The following is a 16,654-nucleotide window of genomic DNA, read 5'->3' as shown; positions in this document are numbered from 1 at the left end:
ATTAGATAGAGGATGGTGAGAAAATTACTAGTTCCTTTGATTGGTTTGATAATTAACTTTGTGTTTTATTTCTTTGCAGCTGCTCACAGTTCCAGGGCACCAGCATCTGGCTCTCAGACTGGAGACACATTAGGAAAGGCTTTAGCATCGGTAAGGTTTGGCTTGGGTCCTTGTCAAGGACATGACATCAGAGCTAGAGTCAGTTCAGGCTGTACTATTAAATACTGTTAAAGTAAGACCTTTTTGATCCCACTGTCTTAGAGAGAACTGTTTGGATGAAAAAGGTACATTGTTGATTTTCTTATCCAATTGATATACCAGACCTGGCTTGTTGTCCAAGATACCCCGGGGTAAGAACTTTCTCATGGATTATGCCCAGTTATGCATTAAGGGTATCATCATGAATAAACTCAGCCTCAGTACGGTAAGAGGCCATACACCCAAAAGACTGACAGTACTCTCAATCATTTTGCCATTGCAGATTTACCCAACAGACAATGGTGGATCATACTCATCCAATCCAACAACACCAGTTGCATCACCTCCTCCATTGGCAAGTGTTGGTGAAAGACCCTTGTCAGGTAAGAAGCTAATGCATTCATTTGCTGGCAATGGGAAACAGCAGTTACATAAGACAATGAATGTCCTTTAATCTAGCTTATTTCTCTCATATTAGTACCTGCTGAACTACTTTGTCGGACAGGCAAGAAATGAGCTAGACTCAAATAGGTTTTATTAAGTTTGTGGAAACAGCAAATCTCAGTGTTTTAAGTATTCTCTTAATTTGAAACTGAACCATTGTAACATTTAAAGTCAGTTAACTTTAATCCCTTAGGCCTTAATGCCATCCCCACCTTTAGCTGTTTGCCACTTAGAACTGGTACCCAACACCTATGGCAATGACTGAGGGAGAAACTTTTGATTCAAGAACTTTTCTAGGTCTTTGAGAACAGGCTATTTTATCTGTAAAATCGATTTTGCATTTTCAAAATACTATCTATTTAAGTGGAAAAGCCAGGTTAAAGGTCATTTTTGCATAATTATGTTCCAGTGGCAGAGAAAGGTCGTATCATAGCTAATTTCTTCATTTCCTAATTACGCGGGATGCTGTAGGCAACACATGTTAAAGATTTGGACGAATTCCATTTCATTGTAGTCATAAATCAACTTGGTTTTCTTTTATGTGATTTCATTGGCTCCTGTCCAACTTGGAATCATTTGCAAGATCAGGACACAGATGTGCTGATCAAGCACTATACTCTCACAATATTTATGAAAGAAGTTCGTTCACTTGTCAAATAGTGAACAGAGATTGAATTCTTGGATTTATTAAATCTGTTGAACCGTGGATACTTGCATAGAGTGTGCTTCCAACTTGGTACCTGTTTATTGCCATCGATCGAACCAATGAGTTTGTCAATTGAAGCAATGAGTTCACCATTGGAACCAACGAGTTCAGCAGCTTGTTACAGTTGTAAGATATCAAATGCACACAGCCTTGTTTTACCCCTGTCCGTATGGCAAATTCCTCTGTCAGATTGTTTCCACAGATGAGTTATGCACTGTGGTCACTATAAAGCATTTTGATGATAGACACAAGCTTATCTGGGATGCCATAATGTCCAAGGATTCTCCAAAGTGTTGGGTGGTTAACACAATCAAAGGCTTTGGTAAAGTCAGTAAAGTTGGCATATACTGTGGCTGACCACTCATTGCACTTTTCTACAATCTGCCGAAGAGTGAAAATTTGGTCGGCACAACCTCTGCCTTTCCTGAACCCTGCTTGTTCCTTCCGAAGAAGAGGGTCAACTGTTGCTGTGAGCCTGTTAAGGACTACTTGGCTAAGGACTTTGTATGTAACCGATAGCAACATTATCCCCCTCCAGTTATTACAATTGGTCCGATCCCCCTTCTTGGGTAGCTGGACAATAAGGCCGGTTTTCCATGCGAGAGGTACCTCTTCCGATTCCCAGATGTCACGTAGAATGTTGGTGAGCAGTATTGGTATAATTAAATTGCTCATTAGCCTTCAGCATTTCTGCGCATATTTGGTCCATGCCTGGGGCTTTCCCATTCTTTAATGCCTTTATTGCTTTCTTAACTTTATCAACACCAGGTGGATCTGTATCTATTTCAAGTAATTCTGGCGATGGTTGTATGATTGCCTCTGTCTCAGGATCATCTCTGTTCAACACTCTTTCAAAGTGTTTCTTCCAGCGTCTCAGCTTGTCCTCATCTTTGGAGATCATGTCCCCTTGTTGATCTTTCACCTTGCGTAAAAGTGCATAAAAATGATTATCATTGCTTTTTTCTGATCTTACTGGATGATTAAAGCAAACACAATAATATACCAACCCATAATTAATACAATTTTTTTTTTTGAATTTTCCCATCCAGTGTTTTCAGTCACAACGTTAATCATAAAAGAAAATTGAATAATGAATGCAGAGGTCACATTTGGATTTGGTCAGCAAACCAACTAATAGATCTCTTTCATAATGGCAGCCAAATAAGTATTCTTTTGTTTTAATGCTACTAGGCCTTTCTAGCCTCACTATGACGAGCACGTTTCAAAAGAATATTTGTGTCACAATGAGGGCAGTAGGTCTAATTAACATAAATACAAAAGAATTTAAAAGTGGTCACCATTTATGAAAGAGTGGTCTATGCAATGACAGTTGATGTGACCTTACTTGTATTGTTCCTTTTTGCTGCGGCATTGAGTGAGCCTGACCAGCTTCATGAATTTGGTAATTGGCGAAAACAGTTACCTACTACCTACTTTAATGTTGGTCTCACTGCACTCTATTGAAAACTCTCATAATGGTGACAACTTATTTTTACTGTTTCAGCTGGGTCAGGAGCTTCAGGACATTCTGCAAGCTGGGGAAGGGCAAACCAACCAACCTCACCCCCATATGAGAGCCACTTACACTCTCTGGTAAGCAGCAGATTCATTGTACTGCTTCATTATTTCTAAGGTAGAATATTCTGTGAATGTAGGTTATAATCTTCTGAGAGTACAATAGTTTGATTTGGTAAGACACCTGTCATTGGCCTTGATTGTGGAAATGAATCCCAGTGATTGCTAAGGGTCATTACACTGTAGGTATGTTTGAGCTTTTTTTGAGAACGTTCCTGATAGTTTTGATTTTAGCTAGTTGGAGACATAAGGGAAACAAAAATAAGTCAAGTCTTGATTTATAAGGGGAAAAGCAGAGTACCAAAAACGTCAAAGCAACAAAGAAAATTAAGATCACTTCAACCTACATGTTATTTTTATGATACGTAGTCCCATGATACTCAAAACTCACTGGTTGAAATCTTACAACTGTGCCAATCCTTTTGCTGTTGTTCATTATTGTAGCAATAAGAAGCCACAGAAACGTTTACATGTAAGTTTCATGTGTATGCATTTTTGTCTGCTTTCATAACAGCAAAGCCGAATGGAGGAACGACTTGATGATGCTATTCACGTTCTTCGCACCCATGCGGAGGGCAGTCTCCCACCTGGAATGTCACCTGTTGTGGCTGGTAGTTTACTGAGCGCAGCAGCGGCAGCGAATGCTGGGGTTCCAGCTGTTGGTTATTCCACTTCTGTAGGGAGCAGTGTTCCATCAGTTGTACAACCTGTGGATCAAATGGTAAACCTTTTTTGTTATCAAGCACGTTGAGGGAAGGTTCTAAAGAAACTGGTTAAATTTTCCTTTGATTACAAGGAATTAACTCTAGAATCAACCGGGGATTAATTAGCCTGTTGACCGAACTCAGTTCAAATGAGTTAACTCTAACTGGATTAACTGTGTATTACATTCAATAAAAATTTTCTTAAAAAGGTAGAAAATGCTCTTGCTTGTTGGTTGATCATCAACATTTAGTAAAAAATTAAGGAAGTTGAAATGGTGTGTTGAAGATAAGGTTGAGCCATGTTTAAACAATGCAAGCAAAGCTACCAATATTGAATAAATGTCAAGGGCTGCTAACTGTGGAATAGTAAAGACCTTGGAGGATTGTCCAACATACTCAGAACACTCTACAGGGAGTGTCATTCGCGAAAAAACAGCTTTGCATTTGTGAAGGCATTAGAACTTCAACCTAGGCACTGAAACAAAAGTAAAAGACTTCTTTTTTGTTTTTGTTTGGCATTTTGCTTTCTACAGAGTAGTACGCATAGTGGAATGGAAGAAGACCATGGTATGGCTTCTCCCAGTTCTTTATCTACTCGAGGAGCAGGGGCACAGATGTCTCCAAGTAACTCAGAGACCAGTGAATCAAGATGTATGTATTTACTTTATTTACCATCAGGAATAGGCTGTTTGTCTATCAGTACAAGAGTCCTTCAACAGACAGTCTCAGATTCGGTCGTAAATGATATGATTATAGCTCCAAGACATTGTTGACGATGTTGTCGACCACTTTGGCTGGATGTATTATGCATTATAGTGCTCTGGATTTCATAATGTACCCTTCCCCTTGATTTAGTCACAAAGAGATGTAATAAACATGTGGCTTTGTTTGCAGCATGCGGAGCTCTCTTTTTTAATTTATGGCCTTCTGGCTCAGGGTTCTACATACGAGGTGAAAGGACAGGGTGCAGCTCTTGAACTTGTTAAATGGCTGCTGGTTACAAAAGGCGTTCCTCAGGGATCCGTCCTTGGACCCCTTTTTTTTCAACATTGTTATGAATGATCTCTTTAACTTATGGAAAGAGTATGGATTATTGCGATTTTCATAATTCTGTGGAATTCATCTTCAAGCACCAACGGCCAAACTGCAGTTTGGCTTCCATCAATCCACAGGTGCCCCAAGTTCAGTGTGAGCATGGCCAACCAAAATAGTTATAAGGATTTGTATGGGAATCCCGATAAAAGGCTTAAGAAGATAATTACATTAAAAAAATTCTCAATTATAAAGCCTAACCTTATTGCCATTGTGGGTAGCTTCCTGCCTGTGTAGTTATTTTCCAGATGCGGTTGTCAACGAAATTTTATTATACCATTGACAACCGAGAAATGCGAAATGGAGCAAATCGGATCGGATCTGGAAAATAACCACACAGGAAGGAAGCTACCCAATCGCAACAAGGTTAGGCTTTTTAATTGAGAATGTTTTAATATAATTATCTTCTTAAGCCTTTTATCGGCATTCCCATACAAATCCTTATATTTTTGTCGGCCATGCGCACATTGAGCTTGAAGCGCCTGTGTTGGCGCTTGAAGGTGAGACTCCGCAGAATTTTGAAAATCGCAGCAATGCTTATTCTGACGACGGGCAGATTTATGACTCGGATAAAGATCCAGTGACATTAGAGATGAGACTTTAATGCCATCTTCTTGAAGCTGACCGTTGGTTTGGTGCGAATAGTATGATTAGAAATCCCGACAAATACCAAACAATAATTTTGTGAACTACAAACCCTGCTTTCAGCTTTAGAGTGAACGACATTAATATTCCTGTAAAAGATGACATTGACCTCTTAGGGCTGAACGTTGACAAGAATTTGCAGTTGAACAATCGTGTAAATGATATTTGTACTAAGGTCAACAACCAGATTGATGTGATTTCCCGTTTTCAAAAAAATAGTACCAACAGGTGTGAAGTGTAAACTTTATAAAGCTTTTATCGTTTCATATTTTAGTTATTGTTCAGTCGTTTGGCATTTTTCTGGGGCACGAAATAGAGACAAACTAGAAAATCTTAACAAAAGGGCGCTCAGGATTTATCTTGATTAGAAATCTCTTCATTACCAGGAGCCACTGAACAAGCTTAATTCTAGTGATCTGAATACTGTTAGGATCCAAGACATGATGATCATAGTTTTTAAGGCAATCTATTTCAACATGATACCAAAATACCTGTGCGGTCTGTTTTAAATGAGAAATACTGCTCATAACATGCGACGTAAACACCATACCTCGTGGATATATATTCCTCTTTAGATATGCTTCAGCAAGTATGTGGAACAGACTTCACCGAAGACTCGAGATCCCTAACCTTTTATTATGATTTGAAATCTAAAATGCGCCAAACTTCTTTTTAATAGTAGGCTTGTATATGTTATATTTGATTTGATTGTTTTACTTTATTTTTCGGAGATATGAGCTCTAGTAGCTACTCTCTCAATCCAAGGTGAAATAAAAGGTGAAGATGAAAAAAAAAAGGTTGTTAGAAAGTGCACCACTCAACCAGAGCAACAAAAGTGTCTCTTTTGCTTTCATCTGTTTGATCATAGCCGGCAATGATTGCCTGGGAGTTGTAAAAGTCTTTGTAACTCTATTTGCAAGCCACTTGAAGGTATTATCTTTAGAGGATAGCTTAAAATCCATACGTTCTTTTGGGCAGCTTCTTCCGGGTAAAATATTGGCAGTGGAGTGATAGTGATTACATGTGGCAAAGTGAGTTTTAGAATAAAAACTTACAGTTCTTTTGTAACTGTTACAGATGGCTCCAAAATGGACACTGCAGTGGAAGGCTCAAAAACCAGCAAAGAACCCTCTTCCAAGCAAGACATGAATAGTAATGGCGATATTGATGACAGGGACAACAGGGAATTGATAGTAGATGATGATGTGGATGACGATAAATTAATGGAAGAAGAAGAAGTGGAGGAAGGAGGTGGTCGTCTTAGAGTTGTGCGGGAGCAAGAAAGAAGATATGCCAATAATGCCAGAGAAAGGTATGTCAACAACTCTCTTTTGTAATGCTTCATGATTATTGAGTATACAGCACAGCAATGGCATTCTTTATTACTGGGGGGTTGTTTTAGTGGTCATTTTTCAGAAGTATTAAGACTTTCAGATTTTGTATTGAGTTCTTGCCAGTACCCTCCTACAAAACATGTGAATTTTTAGTCCGCTGAGTAAGTGTTTCTTCAAGAGTTTTTTCCAATTATATTTTAACGGGACCTTAACATCTTTCCATGACAAATTTTGTTACTGTCACAATATTAACCCCCCTATGGCATATTTGTTACTCTGGCTAGAAAAGCACAGGACAGATTAGCAATGGAGTGGTCATTTGAAAAATAAATTGAAAGGAAAAAACATTTGTTTTGAATCAACTGGAGAATGTTTTCTTTGATTATGTGACGGGAAGAATGGACAACGGGGTAAATTGATGTGCAATACATCGCGAGATCATTTAATATTTGTATGAAATTTTATTTTCACTCTATCATCGAGTTCAAGAATGTTGTCTGTCATTTTTTCACATAAAGGCATCATCTACATTGTATGCAAAATTATGTATGCTGGAAAGCAAAGTAAGGTTAACACGCATTTATGTGCAAGTATTCTCAGTTGACGTTAAGGAAAATAGCCAATGAAATAAGAATAGTTAGTTTCGAATGTTGATCATTTATTTGCATGCTTGAAAAGACAGCGAAGTTTCCTTATTCTTTGAAAAAAAAAAAGGCTAAAAAATTGTTTGAGATCGTTGAAACAGACTCAAGACTGTCTTGATAAATGTGATGTTGAGTGTTGGTACATGTCAGTGGTGTGCACCTTGCCTTAACAGGTTGAGAGTAAGAGACATAAATGGAGCCTTCAAAGAATTGGGACGAATGTGTATGATGCATTTACAGGGTGACAAATCCAACTCTAATACTAAACAGACTAAGGTGAGACATCAGGCTTCTAACCGACTCAAATACAATCATGACTTTTAATTACAGGATGAGGGTTCGAGACATCAACGGTGCCTTCAAAGAATTGGGCAGAATGTGTCAATTGCATTTAGAGAGCGACAAACCCCAGACCAAGGTAAAATCTGATCCAACAGGTCATTGTTTGAGTCCGAGTTGTTTGATGATGAGAGCTGGATGTAAAGTAGAATATCCTGCTATCTCTGTGGCTGGCACTGTTGCTTCTATGAACACCACTTCTTGTTTTCCCGCTTGTTTTCCTTGCAGCTTTCATGGTATTGTTATTGTTGACTTACGTATGAGAGTATTGAGCAGGTTTTTAAACAGTAACCCCTTTTCTTTCACTCTCTCTACCATCTTCATCACTCCTACTTCCCTTTCTAATAAAACATTTCCCTCTTGTGGATTAACACAGTGGGTTAAACTACAGAAACGCCTTGCACCGTACTCGTTTTTCGCGTATCCACGACTATCGTTATGGGTCAGAATATGTAAATTTGTCAATCACTCAGATGTAAACTAATTGATAAGTAAAAGACCAATTGCTATTTATGCTGTACATAGATTTTTATTCAATCTTCTCGTTTTCATACTATTTACTTTTATTATTTAGTCGTATATCATTTAATTATTTTACTTCCTTTCAGTTTCCTAATGTGTAAATTATCAGCGTATTCTTTAAAAGGAAAAAAGGAAAAGAAATTTATCTAAGTGTCTAGTCGTTCTAGCGATGGAGCGCTAATATTGGGGACACTGTAAACTGAAATTAACAATTTTTTCAAGTCAGTTTCGCATTAGCTCTATGGAACACCAGAGCTGCACTTTCAAATTCGTATGGCTGGAATAAGGCATTTAAATGATACTCCAAAGTTATATATTGATAGTATTTCTAATGATTGCTGAGAGAACTACATTCAACATATGTTGACACCAGGTACATGGTGTGACAATATACTAGGCCATTTTCGATTTCATGTCTGCCTCCTCTTCAAAACGAGTCTAGGTGCGGAGTTTTTCTTATGAAATAGTAGTTTTCCTTCATATGTAAAGTAGAACTAATTACCATCACAAAAACGTCGCACTTAGACTCGCTTTGAAAAGGAGGCAGACATGAACTTGGAAATGGCTTATTATCCAGGCGGTAGCTAATGCTCATAACTGTAATTCATATCACTGAGTCTGATATTAATATGCCAGATGGTACGATTATCACTCCTCTTAATTCTTTTATCGGGAGTTGTACACAGTTCCCTCACACTTCGATGAAATGAATGCAACCTAGCGGATTTCATACTATTGCAAATGATTATTCAATGTACATACGTATCCGGGGGGGGGGGGGGGGGGGGGGGGGTGGTTGATACGTGTAAACTTACCTATCACAGCAGCTTCACAGCGAAGAAATACAACCAACACCGAACACACCGTTGAAACAACAAACATAGCCAGAAAAGAGGACATGCACAGGAATGACGTACATAATTTTCTATTTGCTTTTCTTCGCACTACTCAGTTTTCCGTTATCACACTACATATCCTGTGGAACGCACTTCCTAATCTTTGTTTACTACTAGTATTATTTTATCGTTCTATTGGTTATACTTAAGGTATACTTGTAACATATTTAAAAGGCGCTTAAATGCAAAAGGCGGGGTTAAAACCACTCGATAGCTGTGTTTACAAAGTTGAGAAATATCCAGATGCTTCCGGTATCACCTTGATGTAGTTGAACAGTGAAGCATTCCTTTACGGTAAGAATCAAACACGAATTCATTCTAAATGGCTATCCTCTAATACTTCAAAGGCTTTTAACAACCTCGTAAAAAGTTTAAAGGAGCCGAAAACACCGGTTGGCGATTATTTTCACCTGGCTCTTTTGCATCTATAAAATGCAACTAAATACAACTGTTTCATGATCTGTTCCAGAGTTCATGAAAGGTTGAAAAGTTTTGGAAACAATCCTTGTTTTTACTTATCGCAAACTGATAGTTGAGGACCCTTCAGATATGTGAAAATGACCTGGAGTAGCCTGCCAATGATAACGCATTCTTTTTAGATAAAAATCAAACACGAATTCAGCCATTATTTCCAAACAAGATCAGAAAGCAACTGATCGCAACAGAACAAGCAATGCTTCCACGACTTCTTCACAGTTTTCCTTTGATTTATTCTGTGACGGCACGTTATCAGTCATGTTGTCTCCAATCTCTGCCCTTGCTTTTTGTTCTTTACCAAAACTTATCCATGAAAGCTAACTTTCCAAACGAATCATTTTATGCTGAACTTTACCAATTTATGACCTTCTTAGTCTGGTTCCCTCTTATCTCTTATTGCTGTCTTGTTTGTTCCACAGCTTGTTATCCTTCATCAAGCAGTATCAGTTATTACAAGTTTAGAGTCGCAAGTACGAGGTAAGGCGAGTTTTCCCCTTACTTGTCCTTGTACGCTTGCACATGTGCACTTTTTTGCAGATACGGCGGCCATTTTGATTCCATTGTTTCAAATAGCTGTTATGGGATGCCGGCAAATACATATTAATTTCCCCCGTGTCATCCCGTAATGTCATTCTAAACAACAGAAATCAAAATGGCCGCCCTTAAGGTCTTGTCATCCCCTCCCTCCACCCCTGTAACTCTCTAAGATGGGCCTTACATTCCAGCGGACTATACTCATAGGAAGTGCAAATGTACTTAGCTGTCAACACCACTTACATGTGGGTTATTAAAAGTATAGTCAAGCAAAGTAAAACAACCATATGAAACGTCGATAACTCGTAACGGCAATTCAACTGAAAAACCAGAGGTCGACGGTGCGCTTACTTTACTCAGGCCTTTTCATCAGTGCTCCGTTTTATTGGTATTTAAAGCTACACTGAAAGGAAAGAAGTTGAAACAAAGGTGTAAGATCCAGGGATCGAACTCGGGACCTGTTTCACCAAGACCTCGCACTAACCCACTGTACCATCCTTAACGGTCTCAAACGTAATTAACCCGTTTGAACAATCTTTCAGATCCAGATCTCTGGGGTTTGGTCTTCCTTTTTCCTGTGTACCTACCTATTTAACTTCCTGTTTTTGAAAAAAAGGTTATGTAACTGTATTTTCCTCAAACCCAACAATGCGCTCAACTTTTTCCGAAGTCGTTACAAGCGAACAGGAAACTAACTCAATGCTCCTATTGCACGTTAAGCTAGTCACGAGCAAAAATAGCTCGCTTAGATAAGAGGTGTAGCATTTTGCCCGCTTTGTAAGCATATACACTGTATAACTTTCGACATCGCTTTGCTGGTCAGTTAGCTTTTATTAACAATCGCAGTTATCGAGTGGCGAACTGACGAGTTTTAGGTGGCTCCATCCAGACTTGATACAGCACCTTTCAAGGATAGTGAAATGTTGGCCATACTGAGCACTTTGGGAAAGGCAGGGGAACTAGCGTAAACGCGTTCACATCAACTGCCTGTGCGCAAGGCGTAGTCGAATATTATCTAAATGAAGGTGCCTGTGCGCAAGGCGTAGCCGAATATTATCTAAATGAAGGTGCCTGTGCGCAAGGTGTAGCCGAATATTATCTAAATGAAGGTGGTTTCCGAAGTTTTCTTCTGGTAACAGGTTATTTAGTGTTCCTGACTTTGTTACAGAACGAAACCTAAACCCCAAGGCTGCGTGTCTGAAAAGGCGTGAAGAGGAGAAGGTAGAGGAAGAGGCCCCCGAGAAAAGAGCGGTTCCCGGTGTGGATAAACCTTTTGACACAACCGGAGCTGCGGCTGGACGAGGAAGAGGCAGACGCGGACGGAGGTCCTCAAGAGGTGAGTTTCAGGTTTACGGATGTAGTCAAATTGTTGGTGGCATTTATTTACTAGACAATGGATATCAAAAGGAAAGGATAAACTGTTTAGAATGTTTCCTGATTCCTTTCTTGAGCAGTGAGAAAATATGTTTGGAAATTACTGAAGGTTGAGATCAAGTGGTATTCGAGTGCGTTATCCAGAATTTAGTAAAATGGTTATTTAACAATTGTTCTACGAGGGGGCGCTATTAAAAACTCCAGGATCAACAACTCTTCCACTGAAGCATCAATTTTTGCCTCAGACAATTCCGGTCCAAAACGGCCTTTGTCGGCCATTTTTCTCAAAGCTGCAACAATGTTTTCAGTTCGCTTTATTGCTGACGCGTTCCTTCACCATATTAGATACAACTGGTATATGAACTGATTGCCTGTGTCCGGCGAACCAATGAAAATGCTGGAAATCTGGTATCCGTAGTTCAGTTTTTAAGGACGTTCGCGCCCAAAACGTTCCCACGTACAGATTTTTTGTAAACTTGCCACGAAGAAAGGTAATGATCTACTTTTGCCAAAAAAAAGGGGGTCACCGTGCTCGTTTTCGATATCATCAGGTGCACTTTTAGAAGCTTGCGTTATTTTAAGACGATCTTAGCGTACAGCTGTCAGCAATAAAAAAGCTACATTAGTGAAATTTAGATCAGGTAAACGTACTCAATTCAACATAACTAGTCTAACTTAACAAACTTTTGCAGCTGATGTCTTTTTCTGAAGTGAAATAGACCTTGAAAAACGACACTTATTAGTCTAAGAAAGAAAACTTCGGTCGCACGATTGCATAAAAGGCGAAATATTTGTTTTTTGTTAAAGTGGACAAAATCAGGAAAGGAAGTGATCTGCGGAAAGAAAAATGGGGGTCAATCGCTGTGAAGTTCTCAAGTTACGCCATTGCGTGACATTTCCGAGAAGACCTGTGTCCACAGCTATCCCATAATGCCACATGATTTCACGTTCCATTCTTGTGGAAAATGTTTGCACCTTTAGCACGTGTTTACCATCGTGGTCTGCGATGCATGACGTGTGCGTGACATGTGCCAAAAAATGCGCAGTAGCAATGGCCGCGAACGTCCTTAATAAATTTGTATTTTTTTTCGAATATTTGAACACCAATGAAAGTGGAGCGGCCAAGCGGAAAGGAAGAACTAATCCGTTGCGAGGTTGTGGTGGTATGCATTGCTTGATGTCATTTCTGATTTCTAAACAGGGGCGTTCAATGGTGGAGGCCGAGGTATGCCTTGTGGACCACTTGACGGATATGAACCGACGGACCATGGAGAACCACCCTCCTTAAATGCGTGACAAGATTAGTCAAACAACATAGTTTTAAATGGAGATGTTAAAAAAGAACTATCAGAATTTTATGTTATTTACAGATAAGGGTACCAAATGCTGCGAAATTAGTTTAGAATCAGAGAACAGAAACAAAATCTATCAGAGAAAACGGAAAATCTTTCAGTGTTGGCTTTTTTACCGTGCCGCGGGCTTGTTCGGTGACTGTCACGCTCGACACGACTCTTGATCAGTGTACGAAGTATTTTTTTTTATGTGTTTCCATAAAACCACCGAAGGGTTTCCTTGGATTGGTCGAAACAACCGCCGCTACCCCTCCCTCCCCCGCAAATCCCTCCCCTACCAAACAACTTCCCCCCCCCCCCCCCCTTCGGGTATTGTAAGCTTCACGCGTAATTCCTTCGTGGAGCTGGTTTTTCAAGTTGTTCCGAAAGTCGTACAAAATTCCTCTATAAAGTTGTAAATAACGTAGTTACAAAGTCTTGTCTAAACATTCGCTCAGTTTCTTTGTTAAGTGGCCCCTGTCGGGTGGAGAACGTGTTCTGCTTACGGTGTACAGGTCAAGTTAACCCAACTACAGAGTCAACTAATTCTTAGGAATCTTGTCAGTGCTCGGTTTATTTTTTATCCAGTGACAAGTTTCATCAGATAACACCGATCACCGTCCTTCACGAGGTGTATATTATCGTTGGTCGTGCTGAGCAGAACACTTTCCTGTTTGACAATTAGTAATCCATATACACTTTCGGTAGACTATTAAACAATTTAGATGATATTTTTATGAATTACTATTTACAATAGCAGTAGAATAGCAGTAGAAGCAAATGCAGATCTGGTCATTATTTTAGAATGCTGGTATCTCCCAAACACATTCCTCCTCTTAGCACGAAAATGCGCAACCGTCGAATGTCCGCGTTTTTCATGCGACATCTTTGAAGGCGGAAAAACAGAGCTTCCTACAAAATTTTGTGGCGTGTTCACGATTGGGTCTTTGTTCTACTTGCATCTAAACGGGCCAGCTGGATTGTTTTAGCGCCCTAAAATGCATCAAGACAAATGACTTTTGTATTTATTCATTTGGATTGCAGAGCTAAGAACGTGCGAGCATTGCAATGGGTGTGTTTGGGAGATATCTTACAAAAAAAATCTTTGGCTTTTTTTCCAGACGTAGACTAGATGTAGTCGATGATGTACATAGAATCAAATACTGATCAGTGAAATAAAAGCTAAGTTACATTTTTTGTTTGTTTGAGTTTGCTTGCAGCGGTGAAGTTTAGTTGTTTTACTCGTTTGTTACTCGAAATTAGGAATTTTCTCATTACTAGTAGATGTATGCAAATTGTGGCTCACTTTACTGCTCGAAATGGGCTCCTTTTTCTATCTTTGATTCTAATCGACGTCTTCCAAAGGATGCTGGAAACGCTGGTTAGTAGCCGGGTTTGGGGTGTCTTTTGTCCCCCTTTTTCTGTCTATTTTATTCGTTATTCTCCTGGCCCGGGTTCCTCGAAGCATGGGTAGCGCTAACCAGCGGTAAATACCATGGAAACCTATCGGTTTACCAGGCTTCGAGCAACCGGCTTCTGTGCTGTTATTTTCGAATGATCGGCATCTTTCCTTCATTTATGATGGAAAAAAAATGTTAATTAGCTTCCGCAGGTTCGGAACCTACGGAAGCTATGAAGCTCTCAAGGGACATCTTCGTTTTTTTTTTTCTAAATAGATTGGGCTTTTTTTTTTTTGTTTTAAAATCGAAGTTGGTTTTTGCGAGCATCTGATTTTATCTTTCCGATAATTCGTAAAGATCGGAGTTTGTTTTTCGAAATTAAGAGAATTTCTGTAATTGGAGTTAATGGAATAAACGCCAACTGCCAGAAACACCGAAGACTCGCTGAGCTCCGCACTTTAAGTCGCATATTGTAACAAGGAATAACAGTTCCAAGATGGTCGTCACGCAGTCACGCTCTCTTTTGCTTGTTTGTTCGCGTTGTTGTCAATGTTATCGTCTGACTTGCACAGGAACTTGCTAGCCAATTCTATTCGAACGTCAAGGGATCTAATCCAATCGAAGACAAAAAACACAACAACATTGACAACAAGCAAATGAGAACTTACAGTGACGACCATCGTGGAACTGTGACCATGTTTCGTTTCGTTTTAAATGTGGTTTTAAAATGTGGAGCTAAACGAGTCTTCGGTGTCTCTAGGAGTTAGCGTATATTTCCCACAAAAACTCCAATTTCAGTCGGAAATTCTCTTAATTTCGAAAAACAAACTAAGAGCTTCCGGGTGTTTCCACCATAAATGAAGGAAAGATGCCAAACATTCGAAAGAGTGTACTTTGTGTGGCCTGTGGTACGTGTTACTCAAAAAAAGAAGGGACTGAGTTGGGTGGTATCGAACTGCAGCTTTCCAGGCAAATTTTTCAAGTCGGGGGTCATTAAGACCATTTAAGGGGTCACCCAAAAGTCTTACCAGCAGAAGTCCTTTGGCTCACACGTTCATACGACGAAACAAATCTTTTCCTGAGATTAAAAGCCTGGCTACCAGCTTATTAATCATTTGTCAGTAAGAAAAAAATTCCTGTCATCTTTAGAAAAAATAGGCACGCATTGCGTACGTGTGATAGTGCGGTAATACAGCGCTTTATTCCCTATTGCCAGCTGAGCTGCGTTTTGTCCTCCTGGAGATTCAAGTTGTCTTTGCGTAATATGTAGCTCTAACAGTACATAATATTGTTTTGGTATTGTATATCATTGTAGTGCAGTGCCATGGTAGTGAGAAGACATGTGGTTACTAGCAAAGTACTAAATCCAGAAAGATTGAAGAAAATAAAAGGGAATCGAAAAACATTGGCTTCTAGGCTGACATGCTGATCATTTTCAAGTTCCCTCACAACTTCTTTTCACCACAAATTTAAGCTTGCACTCTGAGCATCTGACAGCTTTGTAATGCAAAAGTTCACTGAAGTTAAGCCTTCTCCGGCGGGGTTAGGATCTGGATGGGTGACCTAAAAAATATGCCACTTTGAAACAGAAGCATAGGACCGAAAACTCTATTTTAACGCTAACAAATGCGAACTAAGCAAGGTACAGATTTTTTTAGCTTGCTTTATGCAAAACAAATATTGATGCAAAAGTAAATAAATAGTGATACACGATTTTCAAGAAGAGGAGAAGGAAGTTTTCAGGACCGTCGACCGAGAATATATATTTTGCCGTCAGCAACAAAATTATTGACGTGAAAACAACATTAATTTTGAACCGCAAATATAAAAAGTTACCATCAGCGCAAAACATTTTGAGAGATTTTTTTGCTACGTACAATTTTGTTATTGTACTTTTCGCTGCACGAGTAAATTGCAAAATCGAAAGTGACATCGAATTATGCAAATTACACAACATGTTAAATTCACAAAGGCTGGAAATTCCACAAAAACCTTTTACAGCAAAAAAATTATTGAAACAACATGTTTGCTGTTAGAGGCAAAAAAACCCTTCCTATTTCAATTGCGTGCGTGCAAACAAGACACAATCTGTGTCACAAAGCATATGCCATTTAATAAATTTCTGACAGTTCACATCCAACCCTTTTTTACTTTTGCAGAGTTGAGTACAAAATAAATGTAATTTGACAACTTAGATGCGACTTTAGTAAACAATGTGATGCATTCAAGGCGTTCGATTCCTTCAACGTTTGTTAAATCCATAAAAAATATTGCCATTTGATTTCAATGTTGTATTTAATACCAAGTAGTAAAATATTAGAAACAATGCTCACTTGATATCCAACGGCGAAAAATGAAATTGTTGTCGAAGACCATTAATCGTCGCTTCAAAGATTCCAGATATTTCTTTTTCACCGCCTGTCTTGTTCATCCAATTGA

General features: G+C 39.1%; 1 protein-coding gene across 6 annotated transcripts in view; it reads left to right on the top strand.

Moving 5' to 3' along the window:
- LOC138042790 (transcription factor 12-like) overlaps window positions 1-14,010 on the top strand; it is a 39,588-nt gene extending 25,578 nt beyond the window's left edge. For 3 of the 6 annotated variants that reach the window (XM_068888797.1, XM_068888795.1, XM_068888799.1), the window contains 10 exons: window positions 80-150; window positions 482-581; window positions 2,853-2,941; window positions 3,438-3,644; window positions 4,161-4,278; window positions 6,442-6,676; window positions 7,673-7,760; window positions 9,996-10,053; window positions 11,279-11,446; window positions 12,686-14,010. In XM_068888797.1, coding sequence (XP_068744898.1) covers window positions 80-150; window positions 482-581; window positions 2,853-2,941; window positions 3,438-3,644; window positions 4,161-4,278; window positions 6,442-6,676; window positions 7,673-7,760; window positions 9,996-10,053; window positions 11,279-11,446; window positions 12,686-12,780 — 1,229 coding nt within the window. In that variant the 3' untranslated portion in view covers window positions 12,781-14,010. Of the gene's footprint in view, window positions 1-79; window positions 151-481; window positions 582-2,852; window positions 2,942-3,437; window positions 3,645-4,160; window positions 4,279-6,441; window positions 6,677-7,515; window positions 7,619-7,672; window positions 7,761-9,995; window positions 10,054-11,278; window positions 11,447-12,685 lie in introns of all 6 variants that reach the window. The other 3 variants (XM_068888796.1, XM_068888794.1, XM_068888798.1) reach the window with 1 other exon arrangement.
- The last annotated feature ends 2,644 nt before the right edge of the window (window positions 14,011-16,654 follow it).

The sequence above is a fragment of the Montipora capricornis genome, chromosome 3, assembly GCF_036669925.1.
Source record: "Montipora capricornis isolate CH-2021 chromosome 3, ASM3666992v2, whole genome shotgun sequence".
NCBI lineage: Eukaryota > Metazoa > Cnidaria > Anthozoa > Scleractinia > Acroporidae > Montipora > Montipora capricornis.
This window is presented reverse-complemented; position numbering and strand designations above follow the sequence as displayed.